This window comes from Melospiza melodia, chromosome 6 (assembly GCF_035770615.1).
Source record: "Melospiza melodia melodia isolate bMelMel2 chromosome 6, bMelMel2.pri, whole genome shotgun sequence".
NCBI lineage: Eukaryota > Metazoa > Chordata > Aves > Passeriformes > Passerellidae > Melospiza > Melospiza melodia.
In genome coordinates, this window is record NC_086199.1 from 20,378,643 (window position 1) to 20,398,334 (window position 19,692).

Consider the following 19,692-nt stretch of genomic DNA (forward strand, 5'->3'; position numbering starts at 1 on the left):
ATATGTAGGTGACTCCAGCCAACAAACCTTCTGAAACTGTATTTTTTATGTGGTTTTTTGTGCAGTGTTGTGACTTTTTATTTGCAGTTTTATCTGAGATGACACCAGTTTATAATCTAGGAAATAAAAACTCCTAGGAACCTTGACATGTATTTAGTAGATTGGGACTTGCTTTGTCTCTGTGGCTTTAAACACAGAATTATTCATGCTTACTGTTACAAAATGTCATAAAATATGAGTGTTAATGATTTTAATATCCCATACCTGCATATACTTATTGTTTAGTTATCACTTGTTTTGGAAATGTTAGCTTCTTAAGGAGCTATTAACTTTCTCTTCTCTTTGGCTGCCAAATCTACAGCTGTTCCCTGTTTAATGGTGGAGTATCTATTTACTATAGAAAGTAGGAGCATGTTTTCTCTACAGACTTGATCTCTCAGTGATGAACTTGACTTTTACTGATCTAAAATTCAATACTGTCTGCATGAGAATTTTTGTGTATGCTTTCAGATTGCCTAGAATACTTGTAGAACACTGAAACATAGACATCTTTACTTATACACTAGTTCTGTGCTACTAGTTTCTGTTCTGAGCTACCAGCTGTAACAGGTGTGATAGGTAGAGCAATAACTATGTAAATCTTAAGAACAAAAATAACTTCTGAAAGAACATCAGATAAATAGCTCAGAGCATTCTGATTGTGTATATTTATAGTTGCCAGTAACCAGTGGCAGAGCAGATGCAAAACTGTGGATTTATAAGAACTGTGAATCCAACAGTACGAGTCTTCTATGCAAGGCTTTGGTTCACAGATGTTTACACTGGTGTCTGAGGCAAGCTGGGTACATGAATGACCTGACAGATACTGCTCAGCTTCACTAGAGGGTCTTTAGACTGGGACACTTTGACTGTTTGGGACCTTTGGATCTACACTTGATATTCTGAGAAGTAGTAGTTTGCTTCTTACATTTGATTCACTTGTCTGAATTCTGGTGCAACACTTAATTTATGTTAGCATCCTAAGCAACTGAATGATTTTGAAATGTCATACTTGGAAAGGGGCAGGGAAGAGCATACATATAGGCAGCACCAAACTGAAGGTAGAGCTTGGCATACTCTTTGCAGCTTTGAATCTCTGTGCCCATGTATTCCAGGAGAATTGATCTGTGGTTTTTTGAAATGTGTGCTTTTGTATTTCTAGGCACTTGGATTTCTCTATGCGTCTGGCCTAGGAGTCAATTCGAGTCAAGCTAAGGTAATTTAGAAATTTTCAGTGTGTGGTCTTGTGTTTTCTCTTAGGGGCTGATGTTAAATAACCAATGATTTTTGTTTTAAGGCCCTGGTGTATTACACTTTTGGAGCTCTAGGAGGAAATCTGATTGCTCATATGATCTTGGTAAGTAACATGGTTAATAACTTTAAACATGCAAGAGTGTTTTTGTACTTCTGCGTTTTCAGTGTTATGATTTTCTTTCATATGAATACCCTGTCCAAATACTACATCATTTTGCATGCATTGAGTGGGCAGTAGTATCTTCCCCATTATTAATTTTTAATTCAAGGATGAGTCTGCTCATTTTAAGCTATGCACCACTATGAATTTAGATGGAATTTGGATGTTTAAATCTCTTGACTAAAATAAGAATTATCAGACTTAAAAATTTTGTAATCAAATGAGAACTATGAAAGAGATCATTATAGAAAATGCTGGTTTAGTCAGTATTATGGTATTTAAGACAAAGTGCAGTATGTAAATAAAAGGCTTTACAGGTTCACTCTTAAGCATCATTCTACTTATTTGCTTTTTCTTGAGTGATATCTGAACTATACTGGCCATGTTTAACCTTTAATAGTGTCAGTCATTGGTTTTTTATGTAACTACAAAGGACTCATGGCCTCTGTCCAGCCTATTGTCTTGTCAAATCTTGATCAAGTAATGTGAAAGAAGTTTGTAACATTGCAGGCAGTGTATTCTCAAGTAATTGATAGTCCCATATTTGTCATTTCCTTTCTAGGGTTACCGGTACTGGGCTGGGATTGGAGTCCTTCAGAGCTGTGAATCTGCTCTCACTCACTACCGACTTGTAGCTAATCACGGTAACAACTTTTTACTGGGGTAACATTCTTGACCTTCTTTGTCCTTCTTCATCATTCAACTAGAAGATACTAAAGTACTTCCAGAGCTAATAATATCAGAAATTCCCTATTTATACTAAACAAGTTATGTTTCTGCATTATGATATGCTATTTTTATCTGTATTGAAATGTCTTGGAGGGTACCAAAGTAATTAATTCTTTCTTGAGTAACAGCTTGAAGCTCTGTAGACATCTGGTTTTATTAAGTTATGGTGTAACTTTTGTATTGAAAAAAACTGTCTGAAAATTTATCTCATCTCTTTTCCAGTTGCTAGTGACATTTCCTTGACTGGTGGCACAGTGGTTCAGCGAATTCGCTTAGCAGATGAAGTAGAAAATCCAGGAATGGCAAGTGGTATGCTAGAAGAAGACTTGATCCAGTATTACCAGTTTTTAGCAGAGAAGGGAGATGTACAAGCACAGGTAAGATTAAGTCCACCTGATGACATTCAGACATTTTCAAGAATTACAGGAACAGCTTTATGGAATATGGAAAGACATTGGAGTTTGTGTTCTATTCATCCAGAATCAAGCTGTTTCCTGTTTCCCCCTTAGTTTTTATGTGAAGAGACTTATGTTTTAGTGTGTTTAAGGTAGAACTTGGACAGAAAATGCAAACTTTTTGAAAACAACTTTAGCATCTTAGGAATGAGATCTTGGCTTTCACTAGAAACCAGCAAGACTCTTTCAAGGATAGCTTCAGATGTTGTGCAGGAAGCTGGATAAAAGTACTGGCCTTGACAAGGAATTTCAATTTCTCACTGGTCCTGCTCTTGCATATCTTTTGCATGCTGCAGTCTGGATCTCTTCTACACACAGTCTAGGAGGGGAGGATGCTAACAGAGGCAAATTGTCGCAAGCCAACTTGGTCCTATATCATTTAAGACTTAGGTAGACAGGATTCAAATGAGCATTTGTTGCTTTACATCTAGGACAGTATGTTGCTTCTATCTAGGATAAATTTCCATTTAGGCTAGTGTGAAAAAGTAGGACTGTACTGTAGTTATTGAATCAAGTCTGTGCTTTCAAACTTTGTGGCATCTTAACTCTGATATTGTCTATCTTTGTGCGTGTAATTAGCTAATTAGCTCACCTGTATCTGTATTGCTAGAAGAAGTCCCAAGGGAAAAGTGACTTACTTTTGATGTAAAATTTTTTTTTTAGGTTGGCCTTGGACAGTTGCACTTGCATGGGGGAAGAGGAGTAGAGCAAAATCATCAGGTACCTTTTCTCTATATCTCTGATGCATATTATGCTAGGCAGAGGGGGAGAAAATACAACTGAGAAAGTGGTACAAAAGTGTGTAAGTACCATTGTATGGTATGTAACAATTTCAGTAGTCTTATTCAATAAAACTTAATCTTTATGTGACTAGAAGATGGAACTGATTTTTTTACGTAACTAGTTTAAGATTAACCACCTTAAAAATGAGAATGTCAAAAATAAAAACTTCTTATCAAGTAGTACTGGAGCTGGCTGAGCTGTTGTAAATGTGGTACAAACTTCATGATGCACTGGGCCTGCATTAGTGATGATAGTGTAGTTTGTGGCTTGCAAGAACATTTTGCTTCTGTAGACAAAACACTATAACTTTAAATACTAAAGATATTAAGTGGGCATAGAAAATAGAACTTCTGCAGATGTAAGACAAGCTAGCTACCTTGCTTATGGAAGTTAAAATAGCTAACCTCATCTTGAAGTATATATTGAAAAATTGAGAGCTAAGGATGTGTAGTCCTGAATACAGGAATTATTTATTAGTCATCATATTTAAAATACTTCCAGATGACTGTTTCAGGAGGGTTCAGAGATAATAGTGAGTGGTCAGAAGGAGTATAACCAATTTCTCTGTAAAAGTAGAATAGGAGTTGGCCAATCTCGTCTATTCTAAACAGGATTTGATGGTACCATAAGAAAGTAAGATTTAACTGTGTAGCTAGTAACATAGCATAGTAACAGTTACAGTTTGTTGGGTTTTTCCTCTTCTGTTTTTTGGAATACACTGGTTAGAGGGATTGCTGCTTAATATTGCAATTATGTAAGTGAAGAACCCTGTCACATATATTAAATTAAGTGGGATTGGTAACTTTACTCCCAGAAGAATGTGGTAACCTGGCAAACAAATCTACCTGCCTCTACTCCATTTGCAAGAAAAGTTGCTCAAATCATAGTGATGGTGATTAAAACACTTGCTTTCTTTTCTACAGCGAGCATTTGAATACTTCAATCAAGCAGCCAATGCTGGCAATTCCCATGCTATGGCTTTTCTAGGAAAGGTAAGATACAAATACTCTCAAAAGTAAGAAAACTGCCTTGCAGTGAAAAATAGAAAATGTTTCCTACTTTCTACTATCAGTCAATCTACAACGTGAATTCTGCAATTTAAGTATTGCAGTTTAGCTCCTATTTTGAATTTTTCTGCAAGATTTGACTGTTGTAGTGTCTTATGTCTTGTCTAAGTTTTCCTTTTCTTTAGGATTTTGGAGGTTTTTTTAATAGTGCCTGAACCAGGGTTTTGGTGTGTTTTGTTTTGTTTTAATCAAATAATTAAATATTTGAATGTCCTTTTTCTGTGGTGGAATTCAAAACTCTAAATAGGAAACTATTCTTTTCCACACAATGTGTAGGGGAAAACTAGGCTTCTCAAAACTTTGCCCATCAGGAAATGATAAGTTGTGAAGGAAATGGGAAGGAAATTCTTCCAGTTTCATTCTGTGTAGAGAATTGAGGCATCTGAGTCAGAAATGATAATAGGGCTGTACTTACTTTGCAGTAAAGCTTGAATCTCCCTGCAGGGTGGGCCTTTGTTTCAGTTATATCAGATTTAAGGGGTTTTTTGTCTAAGGGCAGATCTTACCTGACCAATTTGGTTGCCTTTTGTGATTGAGCGAAAACAATGGTCAGCAAGGGAAGAATGTCTGATATCAGCTATTTAGATTTCTGTAAGGCCTTTGGCATGGTCCTGTGCAACATCCTGGTCTTCAAATTGGAGAGACATGTATTGGAAGGGTGGAATATCTGGGAAATAAGGAATTGGCTGGATGGATACAGCCAGAGAGTTGTGATTATTGGCTCTATGTCCAGGTGGAGGCCAGTGACAAGTGGGGTCCCTCAGGGCTCTGTCCTGGGACCAGTGCTCTCTAGTATCTTCACCAGTGGCACACACAGTGAGATCAAGAACAGCCTCAGCAAGTTTGCGGATGCCACCAAGCTGAGTAGTGCAGTGACACAACAGAAGGATGGGAGGCCACCCAAAGGGACCTGGACAAACCTGAGATGTGGGTCCATGAGAACCTTGTGAGGCTCAATAAGTGCAAATGGGAGGGCTGCACCTGTACAAATACTGGTGCAGACTGGGAGATGAACTTACTGAGAGCAGCCTTATGAAGAAGGACTTGGGGGATCTCATGAGTGAAAAGCTGGACATGACCCAGCAGTGTGCACTTGCAGCCCAAAAGGCAGACATCCTCCTGGCCTGCATCAAAAGAGGAGTGGCCAACAGGCTGAGGGAGGCAATTCTCCCCCTCTACTCTGCCCTTGTGAGACCCCACCTGGAGTACTTGGTCCCGGTGTGTGATCCTCAGCACAGGAAAGACATGGACCTGTTGGAGTGAATACAGAGGATCAAGATGATCAGAGGAATGGAGCACTTTCCAGTGCAGACAGGCTGAGAAAGCTGGGGGTATTCAGCCTGGAGAAGAGAAGGCTCCAGGGAGACCTCACTGCAACCTTCCAGTACCTAAAGGGGTCTAACAAAAAAGAGGGAGAGCAACATTTTGCACAACAGGTAGTTATAGGACAAAGGGGAATAGTTTTAAACTAAATGAGGAGAGATTTAGGCTGAGTTAACATTCAGAGCCAAAGCTCTTTATTCAGAGGGTGGTGAGGCAGTGGAATGGGTTGCCCAGAGAAGTTGTGGGTGTCCCATCCCTGGAAGTGTTCAAGGTCAGAGTGGTTTGGGCCCTCAGCAACGTAGTCTAGTGGCTAGCATCCCTGCCCATGGCATGGTAGTTGGATCTAGATGATCTTTAACCCAGTCTGTTCTATGATTTTTAATTTAAAACACAATTTGCAGACTGCTGGCAGTGATTATAGTGCACTACTGCTTTGAGGGGTATTTAGGTCACTTGTCTGAGATCTGGGTTGCAGACTACCTTCAGCCTGCGAGGAGCTAAATCCTTATTACTCCATTTGAGTACTTTCTAAGGTTAGGCTACAGTAAGCACCAGCTCTAGGTCATCTTTTTCAGGCTGTCATTGTAGTAGAGGATTCAAAATTAATATCCTTAAAGCCTAAAAAAATAGCATAATATTCTGTTCAAGGCACCTGACAGAAGAGATTGCAATTCCTGCTTTCTCTATTGGTTGTTCTATCACTAGTTATTGTTGAAGTTAACTGTGTTTAGTAACCAATTTTTGCTTTGTTTTTGCAAAGTATTTTGACTGCCAATACAGTTTGATTTCTACTGGAATTTTAAACTGAATTTTACAGCAGAGAGATGTAGAGATGTATTTTCTGCTTCTGGACAAGTTTTAATGATTATTCAGTAGTGTGATACAATAATTTAAGTACAGTAACTCCCTCTCAATACGTAATGTGAGGATGCTTCATGGTCTTCATGCTAAACTGACTACTTTGGCTGTTCTTCAATAATGGCTTTCTCTTTCAGATGTATTCAGAAGGAAGTGATGTTGTACCTCAGAGCAATGAAACAGCCCTTCAGTATTTCAAGAAAGCTGCTGATATGGTATGATTACCTGTAAGGTGAAACTACAACATGTGCACTAAGTTGATAAGCTCTGAAATGCTGAAGATGCTTGATGTGCTCTTCCATGTGCAGACACCTATTCCCAGCTTCTGTCCCAGATGAATTAGCCCATAGTCTTGCTTGCCTAAGATGTCAAAAACAGCTCTGACCATGGTGCTTCATAAAGCTCTGTTCAGTATAAGGAGTCTAGCTCTCATGAATAGAGTCTGACTCATTTCATAATTATGAAATACTGTCCACCTAAATAGTTTGCAATTCTGTGAAGTGCTAGTGTTTGTTAATTTGAAGTTGTCTTGTCACAGGAATTTACAGTGCTTCTGTTAAGTGAATATATAATAGTTTTATACCTCTCGTCTCATTGGACTGTTTCCTCTTTGGGATGTTTTTTGATCATGTTAATCCCTTGTATCTGTCTTTGATATATCCCTTATGGTAGTGTTTGTACAATTAAAGCATTCCAGGAAAGGTGTTCAGCATATGAAACACAATAGATTAAGTTCTGAAGAAGCTGTTGGAGGATAACTGCCTTCACGGTTCTTATATTCCACACTCTGAATGCTGTTCCACAACTCTGTGCTAAAGTGAGGATCTCTCAATGTGCTCACCCTGCATTGACTGAAACTTTCTGATGGGTCCCATTGCCTGTCCTGGCACTGAAGTAGTGCCATAGTGCCTGCTTTTGCATGGGCAGTGGTTAGCAATGTAGCCCACAGGACAGCCACCATTTCACCCTTAACATGGGTTCTTAGAGTTCCTGGAGTTGTTTGGGGAACTTCTGTAGCACCCAAAACATTTTGAAGTTGGAAAAACTAAAGATAAGTAAACTATTAATGTCCATCTTTCTAAGGTTATGGGTTCTACATCTTGTATGACACTGTAAAAGTGCACAGTAAACTTCCATAAATAATAATGAAAGCTTTTCCCTGTTCATCTGCTGCGTAGTTACTGAATAAAAGTTACTGTAAATGCTGTTTCCTCCCTAAATAAGTATTACTAGGAGCAAAAACTTAAATTCTGTTGAGTACTGTATGTTTTTATGATGTTCAAGACATACCAGATTTGAAAAACATAGATGTAGGTTTTGCCTTTCTTTTCAGAAGTCTTTTTCTGTGTTTTCAGGGTAATCCAGTTGGACAGAGTGGATTAGGAATGGCTTACCTCTACGGAAGAGGTGTTCCAGTGGTAAGCTTTTGACAGTCGTCTTTCTAATCATAGGTGATTGTGTGACTTTTTGTTGTCAACAGATTTTTTTTTTTCTGGAGGGAAGTACTGTGGAAAGCTTAATTGTGAAGATTTCTGTTATGCTGAAAATTCCTTGAGGAAATCTCTGATGTAAAAAAATGCACTATGGAATTAGCAGCCATGAAAGAAACTGAAAAATCCTGACTTTGCTCTCAGAAGCTTGAAAATGTTGCTTAAGCTATTAGAAATTAATAGAAGTGTGCATTTTAACAGGAGATTTGAGCTTGTCTCTAATTTTCTTGTGAAATAAAACAAATCCTAACTGTCCCCATTTTGTGACTCTTGTGAGAGTGGAGGAACACAGAAACTTTTAATTAGTTAATTTGCTTTATTGCTTTTCCCACAGGAAGGTTTCTTGTCAAACATTTTATATTTAGCTATGCAGACAGATACTCAAAATTTGAAGTGGCCCAAAGTTGAGGAAATAAGTGTTCCAGAACCAGAACAGAGCTTCTATTCTGTTAAGCTTTACTGTTCATAGCAATGCTGTGTGTGGATGCCAGCTTTGAGGTAGCTGCAGAGTTACAACAGGCTAAATATCATTGTCGCCTATTTCATTTTTTGCTTCCAGATTTTGAACAGGGGAATATTTTCACTGGAAAATCTTGCTGTGATTTTTGTGTAAAACAGATATGTCCTTTCACATATGCACATGCATATTATCTCTCTTAAAATTTGGTGTATTGCAAGGCTCTAATGACTGGACCAAATCTTCCTGCAGAACTATGAGCTAGCACTGAAGTATTTCCAGAAGGCTGCAGAACAGGGATGGGTTGATGGACAGCTTCAACTGGGTTCCATGTATTACAGTAAGTGGCATCAAAACCATTTGCAGGTCTAAGCACCTGCCCTTTCAGTCACTGCTCACTAGGTGGCATTAGAAGTGTGTGCATACTCTGCGTGTAGAAGGGGCTTGCTACATTGAACTTGTATTTCATTCTGGTTTTTCCTGACTTTTTCCCAAAGCTTTTCTAGAGTAATTTTGAAGAGTAATAGCTGTTTCATATAATGCTGCTTTTCAAGAGGAATGAATAGCAGTGATTTAATCTTTCTTTTAGATGGCATTGGAGTCAAGAAGGACTATAAACAAGCTTTGAAGTATTTTAACTTGGCCTCCCAGGGTGGCCACATTCTGGCTTTTTATAATCTGGCTCAGATGCATGCTACTGGCACTGGAGTGATGCGGTCCTGTCATACTGCTGTTGAGGTAAGGTCAGCTGTTCATCATCATCAATAACACTGACTGGCAAGAGATTGCCTGTAACCACATCAGCCTGTATAGGATGTTTCCATTTCAGTGACTGCAGAGTCAAGGCTGTCAAAAAGGAAAGTGATATATTAGCAAACTTGTTTGTATTTCATGAGAGAAATCTTTGGCTTTTTTGTTATGTCAGGTTTGTATTCCATTACTAACTTCAGAGAAAATCAAAAGAATGCAATGCAAAGCAACAGTAACTTATAAGTACCAAAGTCTTCTTTTATACTTAGTTTAGTTACACTTAAACTAAGATACTAAATAATTCTGAGTAAGCATCTGAATTTTACGAGTTGCTATCTTTACTTACTAAGAATCTTACAAGTTGCTAAGCATCTATCTGCTTAGCAACTTGTGTCTTAAAGTAAGCCTGTCTTGAGCGGTGGAGTTTGCTTGTCATGTTTTCATGTGAAATAGAAATATTTTGAACAGGCATCAGAATGTTAAAGTGTTACTTCTTGCAAAACCTAAATTTTTGAAGCTCCTGACAACCAGTATCCTCCCCCTTCCTTTTTCCTCTGCAGTTGTTTAAGAATGTCTGTGAACGAGGGCGTTGGTCTGAAAGACTGATGACTGCCTACAACAGCTATAAAGATGGTGATTCAAACTCTGCTGTGGTTCAGTATCTTCTTCTGGCAGAACAAGGCTACGAAGTTGCACAAAGCAATGCTGCTTTCATACTTGATCAGAGTAAGAATCTGAATATATACTAAAAAGGATTTTTCTGGAGGTGGCATGTTAGAACTTTAATGAAGCTCTTGTCCTTTTTCCTCCTCTTCACACTGGAAAGCAATCAGTTTTCATTTTCACTTCTAAGGATGACTTCGTAGACTAAAAGTTAAAATACATCTAATTTCTGACTTGGGGATTTTAAAATGGCATAAGCAGAGAGTCTTTAGAATATTGCACAGTGCTAAAAATTCTCTGGATTTCTGAAGCATGGTTGTAAAAGCAGGGATTGTATTAGGTTTACTTTTGACCTGTACTATGCCTAGAAGTCTGTGTCCATTGTTCTTTCTCTTATAATGCATTTTCTCAGCACTTTCTTCTTTGGGTGACTTTACTGATGCTACTCGTGAAGCAGGGGTGAGGAACTGGGCAGCTGATTCTCTTAGATTTGAAAAAAAACTCGTCCCATGTGTCTTACTGGAACTATATGGCTCGAACTTGGATTTATTAGAGTTTCAAGTCATTGGTGGACAGTGGAAGTACAATGGTAAATCTTTGTACAAACTGCAAAACCTAGTATTTTAAACTTTCTCTTAACCAAATCTGGGTCTTCTTGCCAGCTTTATATCTTAGTGTTGAAATCACCTATTGGTTCAAGTTCATGTTTTTTTAAAGGTGTCTGAGTGAATCATCTTTAGATAAGATGGAAGTGCAAAGAAACAACTTTTTTCCCCAAGTTAAAACTCTGATTGTCTTTACTTGGAGATTGATTTAAAATGACTTGATGTTTTATACAAAATCTGTCAGCTGTGGGACAGTACAGCTGAAACCATAGTTATACTTGAAATTCAAGTTATAAATCCTTTGAATTGTCTGATAGTTCATGAACCTTCAAAGTGTGACAAGACAACTTCTGAAGTAGCTGAAGCACTGCCATGTAAGGGACTGCAGTGTGGCTGGTTAAGGAGTTTAAGCCTTTGTTTTACCTGACTAGTCCTGGGTTTCAGATGGCCAAAACTACAGCAGGTTATACTTCAACCGTGTATTTTTCAAAGTCCAAATTATGTGCTCTTAAAACTTGCATTTTCTGTCATTTCTCAAGTATGCATCAGAATCTCCTACAGCTGGGATGGGAAAGATGCTTAGTAAGCCATAGTTCGGTATGAAATGCTATAGTTTGTTCCTAGCTCTCTTATGTGGGCAGATAAATGGAACGGCTGTATAAATGAAATGGATTTTTATAAGTTTCAGATGCATTGAATCTTGTTTGTTCTATAATATGGATTGCTTCAAGTTTTTAACATATTTCAGCAGACTGAAGATAAGCAGGGGGTTTTTTGTGGTCATGTATGCATAGGCCATGGTTCTTTTTAACTGGGTTATTTTCTTCTTTAGAAGAAGCTAGCATAGTAGGAGAAAATGAAACCTATCCTCGAGCTTTGCTTCACTGGAATAGAGCAGCTTCTCAAGGTATGTCTGTACCTCACAATTCCAGTCTCTTTATGTTGAGGAGTACATTCAGTGTAGGTTTGCAGCTGCAGTGTGAGCTGCAGGTTGAGCTCTGGGTGAGTGGAGCCCAAGGCAAGGAGCCATACACTGCCAACCTTTTTCATAGCAAGGGGCCTGGGGACCTGTGGCCCAGGCAGGTGACAAGACACAGCAGGAGCCAAGGGCCCCAGATTTAAGTATGAACAGACTGTGAGGGTATAAAAGCCCAGAGATTCTTTTGTTTGGAGTTCCTCCTCGGAAATACAAGCTCAAGCTGTTTTTTTGTGTTACTGTGCCATTATTAAATTGTTTAAAAGATTCTGGCATCTGAGACTCTGCTCTTGGAACCCCAGGGTCAAACCATGAAGGGAAGCTTGTCTGACTGTGAGAGTGGCACAGGTAGGGAGTCAAGCACCCATCAGCCCTTGCAGCCAAGCACTGCGAAGGGGGAAGGAGCTTCAGTCCCTGCAGTGCCAGTCTGTATTGGTGGGAGTGTGATGGCCACAGTGCCTCCCAAATGATCAGACAGGAAGGTTTCCTTAATGTTTAGTAGAGCCAATAATGTCTGATTTCATCTGTTTTGCTATGAAATATGTAACGAGGGAAAGTTTACTTCCTCCTGTTAAGAGAAGTTGTATCCCAGATAGGATAGTTGGTGTTCTTTGGTCTATTTTTAGCTATAGTGTCATTACAATGTCCTCTGAGCCTTTCTGTGATTATAAAGACTAAAAGGACTAAAATACAAATGTACTTTGTGTTTCTTTTGTTGTTCCATAAGGAATTATAGAGCAGTGTTAAACAACATTAGCAATGTTTGCACTGACTTTTCTAAAAGTGTATATGCTTGGAAAAATAAATCGAAAATCCTTCAGAGTAATTTGTTGCTTTTCATCATTTATTAAGAAATGCAATTTCCTATTCAAAGTAAGCACTGATGAAGAATGCATCCTTGATGACCAAACAACACAAATTTAAACTCTGGTACTTGTTTACCTACCCTAAGATAACCAATGTGAACTTAATGATGAAATATCTTGAGATATCTAACTTGTAAAGGGATGCATCTACACTAATGTCTGTCTACTAGTTTTTAACTTTAGAGCAAGACTACCATGAAAATTCAGACTGTCAGGGCTTTTAGTTCAGAATTAAGAAATTGAGATGATGGCATTAATGATGAGACACTATTTTTCAAATTTCCAGTGTTACTGCTTTAAAAAGAAAGTTGAATCCTTTAAAGGCCATATAGCAAATGAAAAGCTTTTCTGTAGTAAGGGACTGATCATGAACATGTTGCAGATTTTCAGCTGATACCGCTATATATCAATAAAAATGTTGGTAGGGTTACTAGGAAGAGGTCTTACCTGCAGATAGAAATTTGCTGTGTTTTGGTTAGCTTAACCACATTGTTAAAATAAAAGCTGTGTATGTGAGGGGGTGGTGAAAGATGAACAGTTTGTACACACTGTCAAAAGTAATACTAATGCTCCTACTGCATCTTCATGGGAAGCCAAAAGGTTTACTTGCCTAGTTATTTTATCCTTTTTTGTTGTTTGATTTATAGGATATACTGTTGCAAGAATTAAACTTGGAGATTACCATTTTTATGGGTTTGGTACTGATGTTGACTACGAAACTGCATTTATTCACTATCGACTGGCATCAGAACAGCAGCACAGTGCTCAAGCAATGTTTAATCTGGGCTACATGCATGAAAAGGGGCTGGGCATCAAGCAGGTGAGTGAGCTGTACACTGAGAGTCTGCTTTGTTAGAGTACGTTTGCTGATACTCAGTTAAGTCCACAACTAGTGGAATGAGCATGTCTCCCAATACGTTCACCAATAGGCAGTGGACAAGTATATTGACTTAACTATGTGAAGTAATGATGCATAGACACCAAAGGTAAACATATCTTAGGAAAAAAAAAACAAACTATGGTTAATTATTCAAGTTCTTCAAAACCGTGCTTTGAATTTTCTTAACTTTAGGATATTCATCTTGCAAAGCGATTTTATGATATGGCAGCTGAAGCAAGCCCAGATGCTCAGGTTCCAGTCTTCCTAGCACTTTGCAAGCTTGGAGTGATTTATTCCTTGCAGTACATACGAGAAATCAATGTAAGTAATGCAGAGTTAAAAGAGAAGAGCAAATGTGTTTTCCATTTTTAAAAGTAGCTTAATTTGTAATTTTACTTAAGTAGAAGTATTGCTTGAACCTTCTGCAAACTTAGGATAGATTTGTTTTCTACTGTTGTATATTAAGAAAGTCAGTGAAGCTTTTGTTCCTATTTGTGCAACTCTGTGAATCTGAAATGTGCACAGGCAGTGCTCTTCTGCACTGTTCTTTCCTTGAAGAGAATTTCTCAAAACTGTTTAACTGTTCTTATCCATGACCATCTGCTATCAAAATGAAGCAGATTTAACTGACATAATTGCTTAGGGGAAAAAAAATTATCCCTGATTCTTATGCTATTTTATATTCAGCTGTAACAACCCCATTATACTTGTGTTTGATCTCTGTGGGGGAAAAATGTATTTGTATTAGATAGTTTAGGTATTTTGTATTGTTTTTCCTGAGTGGTGGACCTGAAAAAAAACCTGTCTGGAATTAAAGTGAAGTCTTTCCAATATTTCTCAGTGTTGTGACATCTTACTGCCTTTTTGGTTTTTAATGAATAAAAATGGTATGGAAGTTATTACTACTTAGAGCAAATGCAGTTTCAGACAATTCAGCAGTTTGACAAATTATAATAGTATTGAGGCTGAGGACAGTCAAAATACGTAAATCAATTGGGCAAATACCCACGTAGCACTCACAGAAGCTGGTATGCAGAGCGCAGATTTTCCCAGTTAAAAGTCTGCTGCTGCAGTTTTAAATTGGCAGTGACTGTATGGTCAGATACAGCGGTGAAGCATTGAAGTGTGTGTTAGCTAATCCTTATGCAAATGGGATCTTACAAAAAGGCTCTTCAATCAAAATTCCCTGTCCATTACCTGCACAAATCTCAGCATTGTACCCCACAAGTGTCCTGAGGCTTAATGCTCTGTCATTCATGGGAAAGCCACAAAACTCCATCGTGAAACTTTCATCTCTAAAATAGAAAGTAGAGTACCTCATTCTATATAGGATGCCTCTTAGTCTCAATGGTGTTTTAGTTCCTGGAAAATAAGAATGTTGCTGATGTGATACTATTTTTTCAGAGAGGAAAAGAGCCACTAAGTTTTAAAACTGATACTTGTACATGAAAAGTGTTACAAGTCAAATTTAAAATCAAAGTAATTTCCCATTTGTGTTCTTTGACATGATGTGGACTTTTTCTTTCTTAGATAAGAGAGGTATTCTCACACATTGATATGGACCAGCTGCTGGGGCCTGAGTGGGACCTCTACCTGATGACCATCATCGCCTTGCTCCTGGGAACAATTATAGCTTACAGACAAAGGCAGCACCAGGCAGTTCCCAGAGCAGCAGGACTGCGGCCAGCTGTGCCTCAACAGGAACCGCCCCCAGAGCACCAACCACCACAATAGCAACAAGAGCCTCAGTCAAAGAACTGGATTTTTCCAAAAGGAACAATTTTCATTGTGAATTAGGACTTTGGATCAACAGTCCCTCCCCCAAAAGAGGCACAAAGAAGTTTAAAAAAATCTTTGAAAGCTGCTTAGAATGATGCCTTTTTTCAGGGATAAGAAAATTATTTTGAAACTGATTTGAATGTTATTTCAGTGCCAATGGAATAACACTATGGCTTTTTTCATGGAAACACAAGAGTGCTACTACAAAAATGTTGCCTGCTGTATCTAGTTCCTCTTTATTCAGTCCTTTTCATCTCCCAGAGAGACAGAAGGCTAGCAGTGGAAGGTTTTTGCCTGCTTGATAGCAGTTGCCCTTTATAAAAGTAATAATTATAAATTTATGGCAAATTTAAGTCCAAGAAGCTGACCTATATTCAAATTCTGAAAAGACTAGGGCTGTTGGGAACTTAAATTCTGATCTACATCCCAAGTATTTCTATAGTCCTTATTTCATTTTTTTAGTATTTCTTAACACTTTGGTCCTTTAGGCTGTCTTGGATGGTTCAGCATAGATTATGGATAAACCCTGTAAAACTAAGCCAGCAAACATGCTACTCTCCATTTGTGCTTTTTTGGTTTGGGTGTTTTTCTCCGTTCCCCTTAGACAGTTCTCAGCAGTCAGTATGTAGCCCATAAGGTGGAGTGGGACAGATGGGGTCTGTAAAGTTTGTCAGTTGAAAACTGTCCACACAGCACCCAGATCTCACATACGCCTAAAACTTTTCAGGACCCTGTGTACTTTGCAGTCCTTCATGACATGAAAACATATTGGTAGAGTTCCTAAATTTAAATTTGTCTTGACTAAGAGGCTGAGTCTAGATAGCAGAAATCACCAGTATTACTGCACACACCGAAGAAAGGAGAGAGCCAGAAATCTCAGTGAGTTAGCTGACTTGCTTTTGGAGTTGGAAGTTCTGTGCTTGATTTTCAACAAACCTGTTAGTGATTTGCACTGCAAGAAAGAAATGTGTGTACCTCATGCATGCATCTGCTTAATGCATCTACAAAAAAAGAGCCACAAAAATGCATGCTCTCTACAAAAGGGCATGGGCTTATGCCTGTGATGCTACTCCAGAGCCACAGGGAGTGTTGCAGCTGTTGCCAGCCTCTCTTGTACCTGGCACAGAGGAAAGTCACAAGTAATGTCTTCTGGCTGGGCCATCTCGAGGGCCCTTTGTAACAAGAAAATCCAAAGAGAAAGAAGACTAGTGGCTTTTTGATGCCACCAGGTCAGTGTAAAGGCCTTTTAATGGGTGTAAAGACTGTGACCTGTGGACTGATTATTTAAGACTGCAAGAGGAATCTTCACTTTGTGACGAGTTTCATTGAACTATATTTTCTGGGGCTGGGTGTGGGAAGCAGTGGCAGAATAGTCTAGGAGCATGAAATGCATAAGTGTCTGTTCTTATTTTCCAATGGTAGTGAAATTTTGGTTTCTGTACTAGCATTAAACCCTCTGAATATGCTATCATAAAGCTGAATGAATACAAATGAGGAGGCTTTAGCTGCTTTCTGACAGAAGCTGTTGTGTTTAAGGGGTTAAGGGCTTCTTTTCATGCAAATGTTTTTCCAGTGTATTGGCAACAACATATCAATACACTTTATTTAGAGTTGAGAGTTTGGTATGGTTTCATACTTGGTACATGTGCAAGGAGATCATTGCACAATAGGCCTCTAGCTTGGGATGGAAGATAAACAATCCATTCATTTGTAAATGGAAATGTCATGGATGACTAGTATTAAAGGTACTAGTATTATAGGTAGAACTTCTCAGTACTTCACAATGTTTATGCTGGTCATATGAAGACAAATCTTTTTCATTGCAGTGTGGAGGGTTGCAGCATGTGGTAGAGGAATGCCTTGTTCAGTCTCAATCATCATTAGCAGATGAAACAGTATTGAACTTACATGTAGTGTCTTATATGTACAGCATTCCCCAGCTGCATTTCTAAGATATCTGTGACTTCTGAACACTCCCTCTGACATATTTTGCCACTCTCACTTAATAACTCGTTTTAGCTTGGCATGAGTAAATTAAAGATTATATGGAAAACATTTTTCAGTTAAATACCATTCATTCATTGGTATTGGTCTCTTAGGCAATTTAACAATTTTGTTACTGCTTTATTAAAATGTTTTGGTTGTTGATCTATTAGAACTAAATTCTAAAAGCTCTCTTTTACTTGCATGAGAATCTCTCATCACTGCTGCTATGTGACAGTCTTGTAGATGACTTTCAGTGAATCTGATGCATTTTTACATCCAAGAAATCAGCAGAAGAAAACAATTGAAGATGAGCAAGTTACTTCATTTAAAAAAATGCTTTTTTGAAGGAGCAATAAGGAAGTCTTTCTCCTGCTTTTTTCCCTTCCACCAAATTACTACCACTAACTTTTCAGATGACATTCATTTGAATGTGGTGGTAGAAGAAAAAGGTACTTACCATAAATAATGGCAAGTTAACTCAGGGATTAAAGATATGAATAAGTTTTCTAAATCAGTTATCTACACCATGACTTAAGTTTTTGTGACAATCCCTTACTACTCTGTTCTGAAACTTGCGTTTTGAGGAAAGTATATTTAACTCTTACTAGCAATATGTTCCTTGTTGTGTACTCAGTTAATCAAGCATCTTTTTCTTAAAGAAGCTGAGTTGCTCAGTTTACTGAAGTGAAGTACTTTTCCCTTTTGGTAGGACACAGGTTATCTTAGATGCAGGAGTATTTTAGAAGGGAAACTTGATTTAAGAGAAACCTTTCTGGGTGTGTTCAGCATGGTTTGAATGAAAAGTTGTATTCTTTGTGTGTAGTAACATAGGCCAGAGCCTGCCTATTTGACCTTCATAGACACATGCTCTTCTTTCCTTGCACAGAAAATGGAACTACAGAGCAGTAAGTGTTATTGGTGGGATTTTTATATGTAGGAAGACTGTGGGAAAATATGAAGAAACGCATTATTCTGCATCTCAAATTATTAATCAAAGACATTAGCTGTTCTTTCTAGTTAAAAGAAACACTGAACTGTTGAGAAAACAGGATTTTAGTTCATCACTGGTGAAACTTGTCCCAGAGCTATCTGTTGAAATAATTTTCTTGCTTTATATTGTCCATAATGGGACAGTGTAATAGAAGGTAAGGCCTTTGATACAAACGTCCTCATGAGACTCTTGCAAGATAGTTTTACTCACTTTTTAGTTATCTTCCGTAAGTCAGCTACTCTTACTAAAAAAAAAAAAGTTTTAATTTGGGGGGAAAACATTAGGATACAGCTTGTGAAAGGACTTTTTAAGACTATGCATTATCTAATTTCCACCTATTATATGCTAGTTTTGGCCTATAAAAGGGGATTAGACTCACCTTTGCAAGTTGCTTTCCTTTTAGATAGGCAACAGTGAACTGAAATTCTATTTTTTTGTTTCAGAGAATATTAAACTGAAAAGATTTAGTTTGATTTGAACTACTGCAAATGCATATGGCAAATAGGGACTATTTGGGGGGAACCCTTTGTTTTTATCAGCTACAGTTCTTTAAAAGGGTCTTGTAGGAGTTTTGTAAATTTATTTTGTATTTAAAATCAGTATAAAGGCTGGTCAAATGTAATATAATTGTGTAAACAAATTCTGTTAATAGAAAGATGTACAGATTCATTTTGTACTGTATCTTTAATCTTGTGAAATAAAGATACCACCTGTGTGGTCACCCTCAGTGTTCACAGTGGTTATGATGACAGAAGATGTGAATTGCAAGTCATATGCACTGGTATGTGCCACTGCTCAATGCATCCCTTCCTATAAGGATTCTCATACTTTCCCTTCCATTCCTTAGGAAGGGCACAGAGAGAGGGGGAATATCTCCAGTTGTGCTATAAACTTGTCCTCTATGTGTGTGTATGTGTGAGACAGTGTATGCAATATTAGTACCTTGGCTGGTAGGCACAGCCATGTGAACTGCTGTGTGATTCAAGAGTAGTGACCAGTAACTTCAGAATTACTGCTGCATTTTCAACACTGATCCAGGGATAATTCAGTCAGTTGGAATGGATACTGGGGGAGGGACTACTCCAAGCTGAGAGATTTGTTTGTTTTGCAGGTTGGTTTTGACCCAATCATCCCTTAGGCTCCACCTGTTGAGACCAAGTCCTCCCTTGTTAAATTCATTAAGTTGATGGGCTTTCCAGCATGCTTGTTCATTGGGGAGAAGGAAAATAAGGACAGTGGGGTAGCAGTAATACCTAGGAAAGGTATCAATAGGTAAGTGATCCTGAGCATCAGCCCAAATCACATAGTTTTCTGAAGTATTTGGAGGCTTTCCATGTTTTCTGCTCCTGCCAGTAGCACTTGTTGCAGGTAAAAGCAGAACTGCAGGTATTAAAAACCAGCTTGAGTTCAACTAACAAAGCTCAAGCTTAATGAGGTCATCCCTCACCTTCCAAAAAAGTCCACTATTTGAGATGTGAGTGCTGACATACTCGGCTGAGGTGGGGTCCAGTAGATACTTGATTTTATTTGTAGCCTGTAGTCAATGTGAAGCTGTGTTCTGTGGAGGGAACGGAGTACCAG

At 38.3% G+C, this 19,692-nt stretch overlaps 1 protein-coding gene across 1 annotated transcript in view; it reads left to right on the plus strand.

Annotated features, from left to right (window-relative positions):
• SEL1L (SEL1L adaptor subunit of SYVN1 ubiquitin ligase) overlaps positions 1-18,832 on the plus strand; it is a 32,788-nt gene extending 13,956 nt beyond the window's left edge. The window contains exons 7-21 of the mRNA XM_063160167.1: positions 1,202-1,255; positions 1,337-1,396; positions 2,016-2,097; positions 2,405-2,559; positions 3,301-3,357; positions 4,344-4,412; positions 6,806-6,883; positions 8,024-8,086; positions 8,868-8,955; positions 9,205-9,353; positions 9,926-10,091; positions 11,466-11,540; positions 13,123-13,295; positions 13,548-13,676; positions 14,886-18,832. Coding sequence (XP_063016237.1) covers positions 1,202-1,255; positions 1,337-1,396; positions 2,016-2,097; positions 2,405-2,559; positions 3,301-3,357; positions 4,344-4,412; positions 6,806-6,883; positions 8,024-8,086; positions 8,868-8,955; positions 9,205-9,353; positions 9,926-10,091; positions 11,466-11,540; positions 13,123-13,295; positions 13,548-13,676; positions 14,886-15,089 — 1,602 coding nt within the window. The 3' untranslated portion in view covers positions 15,090-18,832. The remainder of the gene's footprint in view (positions 1-1,201; positions 1,256-1,336; positions 1,397-2,015; positions 2,098-2,404; positions 2,560-3,300; positions 3,358-4,343; positions 4,413-6,805; positions 6,884-8,023; positions 8,087-8,867; positions 8,956-9,204; positions 9,354-9,925; positions 10,092-11,465; positions 11,541-13,122; positions 13,296-13,547; positions 13,677-14,885) is intronic.
• Positions 18,833-19,692: the final 860 nt, after the last annotated feature.